Source organism: Pundamilia nyererei, unplaced genomic scaffold (genome assembly GCF_000239375.1).
Source record: "Pundamilia nyererei isolate P.nyererei 1_Seehausen unplaced genomic scaffold, PunNye1.0 scaffold00147, whole genome shotgun sequence".
Taxonomy (NCBI): Eukaryota; Metazoa; Chordata; class Actinopteri; order Cichliformes; family Cichlidae; genus Pundamilia; species Pundamilia nyererei.
The window spans coordinates 1,062,373-1,072,898 of NW_005187548.1; the positions used below are offsets into that span (position 1 = coordinate 1,062,373).

Here is a 10,526-nt window from a genome sequence, read left to right on the forward strand (position 1 = left end):
ATAACCTTCGATCCTGCTCTTACATTGGATATTCACGTCAAATCTCTGGTTCGGTCATGCTTCTATCATTTAAGAAATATTTCTAAATTGAGCCCCATAATATCTCATACTGAACTGGAGATTGTTATTCATGCATTCATTTCATCACGACTGGACTACTGTAATTCACTGTTCACATGTCTAAACAAAAGTTCCATACATCATTGAACTCTTACAGCCCTATGCCCCTAGTAGGTCTCTGAAGTCTTGTGGTCAGGGCCTACTTGTTATTCAGTATACGAGACTGAAAACTAGGGGTGATCGAGCTTTTGCTACTGTGGCCGCCAGACTGTGGAATTCTCTTCCTCAGAACTTAAGATCTGCTGATTCACTGATTACTTTTAAAAAACAGCTAAAAACACATCTTTTTAAAATTGCATTTTGTTAACTTTTGACTGTACTTTGTATTTTTAATCTGTTCCTATACCTTGTAAAGCACTTTGTGATCTTTTATCTAGAAATGTGCTATATAAATAAAATGTTACTTACTTACTTAACTGCCCGATTATCAAATGGGCACCTCCTTCCTTCTTTTATTCTGGTTTGTCATTCTTCACCTTTAAACATATTCTAGGTTAAACGTTTATTATTATTATTATTATTATTATTATTATTATTATTATTATTATTATTATTATTATTATTGTCTAATATTATTATTATTAAATTTTTTTCTTTGTGTTTTTGTAATTTCACCACAATCTACCTCGATACCGCATTTATATCTAAAAATATGGAAACACGCTAGCTGTGAATAGCTGGTGTGCACATGTCTATTTACAGTGATTCAGTCACTAACATGCAGTAGTAACAATAACAGTGTCTAGTGCACATGGTCCGTGAATCCGGTGGTAACTTTGACGGCACCCCTCTGATTTTTGTGCGCATACAGGTAAATGATAGTGTTGGTGAAAACTGATTGCTGCACAGGACTGGAACATATTATTGGTGGGCTATTGCCTTTCAGCTGGAGTTTGATTCATGCAAAGACAGAAACACACGCACACACACACACACACACACACACACACACACACACACACACACACACACACACACACACTCTGACTGGGGAATCTGTTGAACTCGTGTGTTAAATTCAGCCCAAAATATTTCATAGGCTACTCAGAAGAAGTTGAAGATAAAGTATACGTGGATCTAAAGATTTACCTTCATTGTGGATCGGGTACATCCGGGGATGGATGGCAATTCGGGCTGGAGCTGCAGCTATAACAAAATTGCATTGAAATTATTTATATAGAATAATATATTACTGTTCATACATAAACTCTGAATTAAATTAGTTTTTGTGTTTGCTGGCCAATGATCATCTGTGTTTCTGAGAACATGTCAGACCTGTGGGATGGAGGATGGAGACTGCCGGGCCTTCTGCTGAGCCGAGAAGAGAGTGCACACTGATGCGATACAGAGTCTCAGGTTCCAGACCAGTGAAACAGTGGCTTCTGCTGGACTTACTCACAACTTCTTGCTTTGATTGCTTGTCTATGCACACATGCACGACAGAGTAAATTGCCAGCAATCACTGTATGTTCTGTTACAACTAATAACTCACATATAATGTATATATAGTGGTGTGAAAATAATTTCAGATTTTTTGGATGTTTGTCACACTTAAATATTTCAGATGATGAAAAACATTTAAATTTGACAAAGATAACACAAGTAAACACAAAATGCAGTTGCTAAATGAAGGGGTTAATAATTAAGGGAAAAAACCCTCCAAAGCAGGTAGACAGCAGCAATTGATGGTTCTATTTACCGCAGCAAGTCTTCTAGGTCCTGAAGCAGAAAAACAGCTCCAGATAATACATTACCACCACCATGCCATATCAAAAAGCACCACTGAACGACACAGGAAATCATTCTGTCTGCATCCCAAGTCTGCAATTAATCAGGCCTGAGTGTGTTTAGTGAAAATCAACTCAGCTTTCCAAAAAATGTAGTTAGTTACAGTTAATTCATGATTTAACAAGAGGGGCAATCTTTCTTTTTTTTTCTCCACAGGACCAGGGAGGTTTCCCTAATCTATGAAATCATCATTTAAAAACTGCATTTTGTATTTACTTGTCTTATCTTTCTTCTAATATTAAAATTTGTTTGATGATGCAAAACACTAGGAAATCAGGAAGGGGGCAAACACCTTTTCACATCACTGTAGACATGATTACAGAATACCTTTTACATCCTGGATTACAATACGATATCCATCAACGGCAGATACTGGTCTCCATGACACACAGATACTGGAGTGGTCTGACCTGACCACACTCGCACTGCTTACCCGCAAAGTGGCTAGAGAGACAGAAAAAAAGGAAGAAAACAAGCAAAAAAAAAAAAAAAAAACAAAGCCAAAGAATGTCATCTGCACACTAGCATGGACAATAAACGTAGACACAGTGCACCCAGTAATTTTTGAACTTACAACCAAGTATCAAGAGCAGTACTGGTATTGTACTGGTACTGGCTGCTGTCTCATTGTTCAGAGAGCCCATCATTATGCAGAGAAAGGAATCTGTGTCTCTGGACCAAAATGACTGTACGTGTAGTGCTGTAGAAACAATACTGCCCAAAAACATATGCATATCCTCCTGTAAGGGTAAAGTAATGGGGCATTTGCACTTTTTGCATGTAAACCTGTCGCTCTTCACTGGAAGTTGCACTTGAGCTGTCTTGACATCTTTCCCTTGTTTGACTCACCAGTTTTGCCCTGAGCTGAACCGCTGCCTCCTTCTCTGTTGTGGTACTCAGCAGTGACCAAGATGCTGTAGCGCGTATCTGGCTGCAGTGACTCCAGCATCACCTGCTTCTCTCCACCAGGGACCAGCACCTGCAGAGAACAAACAACACTATCATCCCAACACAGTCAGAACTCATTTAAAGTTTTGGGACTTATGGAATTCTGACACATGACAGCCGGCTGAAGCCCAGAAGAAGTGAAGATGTAATGACTACGACCCACTCACAGTGTGATCCTGGCTATCAGCTCCAGTCAATGCTGTGTAGGACACGCGATACTGGAGGACATGAGCATTGGGAGGTACCCAACTGATCACCATGCTGACGGCAGTCTCATCAGAAACCGTGAGGCTGGTTGGGCCTCCACCAGACACTGCAGCAACATCATAGAAGAGATAAAGTACCACAGCTAACGACACTTAACCCTCACTTTGTTCCTTTATAGGAGAAAATTATTTTGGCAGCAAAGCAAAGTGTTTTTTAGACAATAAATGTAAAGTATAACAGAGAATTTGATACTTTGATTTGATACTTTAACCTCACTACATTTATTTCATAGCTCAGAGTTCTAGTTACTCAAAGATGAGAATTTAGATGTGAAATTTAACCTTTAAGTGACTAGTACTTTGAGAACTGCCATCAATTACACAATGAAGTTCATTTACTTACAGGTTATTGTAGTAGTAATGCTATATTGTACAGAATATGACACGAAGGGCTGCTGACCACAGAAAAGTAAAAGGTAACTGGGCCTAAAGACTAACGGGAGAAAAACAAGCTTTCTGTGATTCTATGATTTTTTTTCTGTGTTTTTGTGGTAATCTTGGATATCTTAGGTTGTCTCATTACTGTCATATATGTCTTATCATTAAAACACTGGCTTCTAACAACTAACAGTGTCTCAAAAATAATGTAATAAATAAACAAATAATATGGATGCATGACTCAAATGCATGACTTTTAACTTGTGTATTTTTTAGGCTGAACACTGCTGCTAATGTGACTTAGGTAAATGGTTTCATCAGGCTCGCCCTTCCTGAGTTTGAGAAATGCTCAGGATCAGAAAATGTGTGACTCACAGGTGCTGTAGCGTATGGCCACAGCTTCACTCTGAGCTCCATCTCCATAGAGTGCAGACAGTGAAATCTGATACTCCTTATCATCCTCCACCCCTCCAAGAACTGCTCCTTCACTGTCACCACTCACACGCAGCTGAAATACACAGCAGGGACACACAGGACAACAGTTTATATCGTATTTTTTAATTCATAATATGTACTCCAGCAATCCAATAATTTTCCCCACCTGTCTCAGGTCGCCTCCACTTAGGGAGATCCACTTAATGAGGTAAGAAACAACATCATCAGCTGCAGCTTCCCAGCGCACCATGATGTCACTGTCTGAGAAATTAGTTACCCTAAGGTCTGAAGGAGGAGGCACCTTCACTAGAAGAAAAGAATAATGTGTATGGAAATAAAATAAAAAAACAGAGAGACAGCTACATTATGACATTTCTCATTATTAATCAATAACATTTACAGTACTGTGCAAAAGCCTTGAGCCAAATGCTGAAGTATTTCTTTGGACATTATCGGTTTTTTCACTCCTTTTTAGTCCAGTTTTTGTACCTGACCATTTTCTGAGGAATGCTTTGTTTTGTTTTGTTTGTGGAACCACTCAGCACTGACCTACCAATCATTCAAGAATTTAAAAGCATCTAACGCAATTGATGAACTAATACTGTGTCTGCACATAACAGAACACTTGGGAAAGAACCGATTTTTAATCTTTAAGCATTTTTTTACTAGCAGCCTGCAACAAAAACACACCATTTATTCCCATTTCCTCAGTTCAATCTATGGAAAAAGAGCAAAGATAGCAAAGATTGCATCAACAAGTTTATACCCAAAAAACTATTAATAAAAAAGACAACATGAAGTCAGTTTGATCTAACAAATGTAGCCTAAGGTGATGCCTTCATGCCAAAAACAAATATTTTGTCTCACGTGTGGTGACGTTACTGGTGAGCGCTGCAGACAGGCCTTGTGCGTAGTGAGACTGAACAGAAATGAGGTATCTGGAAAGAGAGGAAAGGTTCTGCACCAGCACTGAGTTCACTCCTGTCACTTCCACCTGGAAGGATATTTAATATATATCAATGACTGACATGGCTGAGGCAGCATTTCATTTATCAAACATTTTGAACTGTTAATGCAGTAAATGGGACAGAGTACAGAAGCTTCTGTACATTAGTCTAAAGTACAGAAGCTACACTTTACTTTATTAACTTTACTAAACCATTAACTATCAGAGAGAAACTGCATGACTGCAAACATGACTCACTTGTCATATCAGCCTATTTGGAGCACAACACTGTGGCGGTGGTAAATTACAAGTGGTAATTTAGTACTTGGCAACAAGATGTCAGACCTCCAATAAAGCACAATTCTTTGCACAATATTCAAGAAAACTGTCCCCACTAAAGATGGAAACATCTTTCATCACTTGAGGCACAACCACACCATAGAGTACAACCAGGTTAAACAAATGACTCCACTGAGCATCACTAGTTAGACTCCATATGGCAGGAAGAGCACACTTTTACTGATGAGTTACCGATGGTAGTAAAAGTGAGCTTTTAGAAACTGGTTAAAAAAACTTGAACCCAGATACAACATGCCATTTTATTAGGTGCTAATGAAATTGAAATTGTGTAGTCTCCTGAAGAGTTACAAGGTTAAGTTACCTATCCTTTAAGACTGGCTTGTTTGGGAAGGTACCTGCTTGACATCACTGCCGTGGTTGGTGCTGTAGGTGATTCTATGGCCGGGGACATCCCCAACCCCGGGCACCCAGCTCACCTTCATCATACTGTGGGTGACCATCGGGAACTGAACACTCAGTGGTGTTGGGAGGGGGACTGCAAAGTAAAAAACGAGAGCAGAAGAACTTTGAAAGTGCACTCAAGTGTACTGAAGTAACTTTGGAAAGGTACAGTTACCAATGTCTATATTACAGAAGGCTGATCTTTGACCATTTTAGCAGAGGAAACAATGGTAGAGTGCAGAACGGTGGAGAAGGAGAAACGTTAAAATAGGAAATCATAAAGACACAGTGTAAGTGAGAGTGAAAAATCCGGTCTTAGACTGTTTAGATAATGTCTCACATGTGGTGGTAACAGCAGTGACAGGGTCGCTGGGTTCCTCCTCATAAAGCGCATAAAGAGTGACAGAGTAGTCTGTGGCTGGCAGTAATCCTGCCAGCTCCACCACAGTTTGTTCTGCACCAAATTTCTCCTGCAAATACAGAAACAACATCATTCATCCATCTCATTACTGAGCGCAGTGCTTTGTACTGGGACTGTATCTGCCAACATTAGTGTAAGGCTGAACACTGATGTTGTGATGTGGTAATAGGCCACTGGCAGTCAGTAGTCTAAAATGACAGTGAGTAATTGAAGATGAATGTTTAGGAACAATAAGCTGCAATTACAAGGTATTACTTTTTTCTGTATCATTAACCAGCAGCAAAATATAGTCAACACATTCTGTCATCACCTCCTTGGCATCATCAGGCTCTCCGTGGCTGAGTGCTGAGTACAGGATCAAGTACTGTGTTGCGCCGGGTGCAGCACCCCAACTCACTTGCAATGTGCTGTAAGATGAAGGAGTCACTTTCAAGTTGGCAGGCATGGCCAGTGGCACTAAGAGGAAAACAGACATGTCTTTGTAGTATACACACTTTTGAGTACTTTGTTTGCTGAGTACACATGGTGTGTAAAGTAACAGTGACAGCAACCAAACTTCCATGGGTGTAGCTTTAACTTTAACTCCTTTAAATAATGAATCACATGTGTAACTGTACTATTATAACCTCACTATGATGCTTGTAGTATATGTATGTTTTTTCCCTAGATGTGTTATTCAATCTGGATGAAACTTACTATATAAACTGCCCAGGGTACCAGTATTATTAATATCTATATAGCTTTAGGGAATTCTTTTTATAACACTAAAAGCTGTTTTTGCCAACTCACTATATAAGTGACATAATGAAAATAACATTTGACTGTTCCTTGTTATCAGCAGAATATAATTTAAGGGAATTCTGCTGACTACAGCAACTTCATACTTACTGATACTGTAGCACCTATGACAAAATTACCACATTTCATAAAGGATGGAGCTGGAATTACTCTACATTTGTGCTAACTTTCTATACCTATCAATCTTTAGCACCTTTAACACTGATGCTAGTCTTACATGTTGTGACAGTCCCTCTGAGCGCTAAGCCTACGTTGTCCTCATACACGGGAAAGATAGAGACGTGGTACAGAGTTTGAGAGGAGAGGCCTTCCAGCAGCACAACAGATTCTGAGCCAGGTAACACCACCTGGAAACAAAGCACTGCTTAGACTAATAGTCTGAAAACATATCATACATAAGACATATGATCGATCCGACAACTAAACCCAAAGAATATGTAGCAGCACTGGATAGTATTTGCTGTTCCTCTAAACAAGGATCTTATTGTTGCTGGACAGACATAGCACATGTTACATGTTCTACACATTCTGGGGGTTTTTATACCTTATGAATCATCTAGGAATATACATATATACATCTAGGAATTTTTGTAATAGCAGTGAAGTTCATTTCTGGACCTGGAAATTGTAAAATCTTCACATTGACAGTTGAGATTTGTTTACATAACCATCCTTGTGCTTTAAACCCATATGGCAACAGTGCCTGTGAACCAAGCAGCAGCCTCTGTGGCTAGAAAGTGAAAGTGAATGCTCCAACCCCAGAACTGAAGTCCAAATAGCAACATGAGACAGGCTTCAAAACAGGGGAAAAAAACCTTGTATATCAAAAATGAACAGACCACGATATCATCCACAGCTCAGGAGAGGCCTAGCAAACAGTTACAGGTTAAAACCGCCTTTTTTCACATTCATCTCTCAGTCAAGTAATGTAGAACTTTAAACCACATTCACATTCATAACAGGAAATAAGTCAGAGGCTGAAATGTTTTATGTATCAGACAGTAAACAATGCTTTTTAATAAGGAGTTAATAGGATACTTTTAAAGTCAGGTGGTTGCTCTTTTGTTATGTTCAACATTTAGCTAGCCCCTACCAGCATTAACATATCTGCCTCAGCTCAACCTTCTCATCCAGATATGATCACAACCATATTAAAACCATCACAAAGATACCAATAGCAAAAATGCTAAACTTGATGTAGAGTGGTGCCTAACCCCATTTTTATTTACAGCATGTGAAAAGAGACAAGATGCTAACCTCCTGTGGACTCTGACTCTCAGCACTGTGGTACACAACTCTGTACTGTTGGACCAGCTTCACAGGATTGGTCCAGTGAAGCTTCACCTCTCTGGAACCAAGTTCTGAAAACCGGAGATCAGTAGGACTGGGATAGGAGAGGGTCGGATCTGCTGTGGAACCAGGCTCCATTCCTGGACACACAGAAACACAGAGCATTAAATCTCCAGGAAACATCTGATGCCATTAAAAACAACTCAGTTTAAGGCAGAAAAACATAGATAGCTACAAAGATGGGTGGCATACGCTTTGTGATGCCACGCTCCTCTATCCTCCCGCACAATATGTGGACCAGGCGTGCCACCAGCTTGCTGAGCAGAGGGAAGTCATTAACATTGTAGACATTCAGATCCACTGGCTCCGAGGCCACTTGTCTCAACTCCGCTTCATCAGCGTTCTTTACACCTGAATAACACCAAGTTGTGCGTTAGTTTAACCAGCTAAGGACATAACATGTTAAAATAAGTAGTGGAACCCCTTCTGAATCTAGTCTAATGGCTAAGTAGTTTTAGTCTAAAGGCTAAACTGAAAAAAGGAAATCACTTGACCTGCTCTACTTGCCCATCTTACCGACAGCGATGATTTCAATGCCTGCATTTTTCAGCCGGGTGGCTGCAGCAATGGCATCATCCTGAGATTTCCCATCAGTCAACAACACCAGAAAAAACGGAGTGTCAGATCTTGCACCCGCACTGGACCTCATGTTCTCCTCCATGACATGGAGTAGTGCCTGACCTGGAGACATGGTTAGACACTGACAAATGCACGGTACACATGCAGTATCAAACAGCATCAGCTGAGTGTGTACCTGTAAATGTGTTTCCTCCCTTATATCTGAAATTCCTCACTGCCTCCAACAGCTGCTCTTTAGAGGTGAAGTTGTTAAGGTGCCATTCTGTGCGTGGGTCTCCACTGTACTGTGTCAGTCCTAAAACAAAGATTCTAAATTATACATGATTTTATCATCTATGTTAGTTCATAACAGACAGAATCAAAAAGACCGCCAAGTTCTTCTCTGAGTGATCCATTTCAATATGTCTGTGCTTACCTTTTGTTGTCACCTCATAAACAACAAAAGGTTGTTTATGATGCTGGTTTTACAGCAGTTTTTATGGAAATAATGGGTGTAAATAGTGTTGTTGCACCTTATATGAAGGCAGCACAATATGATAAAGTGTTGCACACATCAGGGGATGATGACATGAAACCTTGGCATGGTAAGTAAAAGTCGATATTTTAATAACTTCATGCACAAATGGGAACAAGCCAAATATTGATTTGACTTGTCTCTGTTTGAGCCCTGTGATAGCCTAGCAGCCTGTTCACAGTGTCCCCAGTCTCTCACCCTATCACAGCAGGACTTATTCAAGATGTTTACTGTCACGTACACCGCAAAACACAAATAGTTACGCAGAGCAATGGAATTCTTACTTTGCGGGTTCCCTTCACATGACTAAAACAAAGTATCTGTATTATATCTGTGACCTTGACTTTATTAACAGGTGAAGAAGAAGATGAATGGATAGATGTGTCATGGTCCGTGGTCCTGTGTGTGGAATGTGTGATGCGCGGGTAGCCACACCCCCAGGCTGGGCCATCACCGGCACACCTGCTCTCCATCGGGGTGATTACCTGAAGAGCTACTTAACCCGGCGCTGACGGATGCTCCACGCCAGTCCGTTAATCACCTCTCTGTGGTAACTAGACTCCCGCGAAAGCGTTGCATTAATATCTTGTTGGAGCTGCGTTAAATCTGCTTACTTGTGTCTAGGTTTCGATCCGGCATTCAGCGTCTGCCACCTGCCTGTCCTCCTGCTCAATTAGATCACCCGGTGCATCATCTGGCCCATCCACTACCTCCACGGATTTCCCTCTCACGGACTTCCCTCCCCAGCTCCCACGGTCCCGCTCTAATCGTAAGCCAACTGGTCTAACTCAGTTTTGATGTGTTTCCTCCGCTTCCCAGCTCCCTAGTAATCTTCTCCCCTTTCTGTTGCAGCCTCCCACGGACCCGATTCCGGCTTCCTCGCATCATTGTTTCCCCGGGTTTTTTAGTTCCTCGTTTTGCTCCTTTGGTTTTCCCGGGTCGCCTTTTGTTATTATAATAAAGTGTCCTTTTCTGCTAGCGCTTGAGTCTGCGTTTGGATCTTTTGTGTACGCGCGCCGCGGCGCATGACAAGATGGATATTTCGTTTGTATGAAACATGGTAGAACTTATTTTATCTAAACAAATAAACACATGTAACATTAGTTGGGTGATTTCTGGACCAAAAAATTGAATTCATAAATGTTCACAAAGGATGAAAATAAACCAGTAATATGACACATAGCAGCTCATACACTAACCACTAACAGGGAGGAGCAGCGAGCCTTGGCTGCCATGTGGGCA

At 40.7% G+C, this 10,526-nt stretch overlaps 1 protein-coding gene across 2 annotated transcripts in view; it reads right to left on the reverse strand.

The window, feature by feature from the left end:
* The window catches only part of LOC102193592 (collagen alpha-1(XX) chain), a 36,325-nt gene that overhangs the window by 11,511 nt on the left and 14,288 nt on the right, over positions 1-10,526 (reverse strand). For both annotated transcript variants that reach the window (XM_013913726.1, XM_013913725.1), the window contains exons 8-23: positions 8,946-9,065; positions 8,708-8,872; positions 8,384-8,542; positions 8,099-8,271; positions 7,059-7,188; positions 6,354-6,499; positions 5,963-6,092; positions 5,577-5,716; positions 4,803-4,929; positions 4,102-4,241; positions 3,876-4,008; positions 3,024-3,169; positions 2,758-2,887; positions 2,236-2,352; positions 1,396-1,542; positions 1,210-1,266 (exon numbers count right to left, since the gene is read on the reverse strand). In XM_013913726.1, coding sequence (XP_013769180.1) covers positions 1,210-1,266; positions 1,396-1,542; positions 2,236-2,352; positions 2,758-2,887; positions 3,024-3,169; positions 3,876-4,008; positions 4,102-4,241; positions 4,803-4,929; positions 5,577-5,716; positions 5,963-6,092; positions 6,354-6,499; positions 7,059-7,188; positions 8,099-8,271; positions 8,384-8,542; positions 8,708-8,872; positions 8,946-9,065 — 2,160 coding nt within the window. The remainder of the gene's footprint in view (positions 1-1,209; positions 1,267-1,395; positions 1,543-2,235; positions 2,353-2,757; positions 2,888-3,023; positions 3,170-3,875; positions 4,009-4,101; positions 4,242-4,802; positions 4,930-5,576; positions 5,717-5,962; positions 6,093-6,353; positions 6,500-7,058; positions 7,189-8,098; positions 8,272-8,383; positions 8,543-8,707; positions 8,873-8,945; positions 9,066-10,526) is intronic.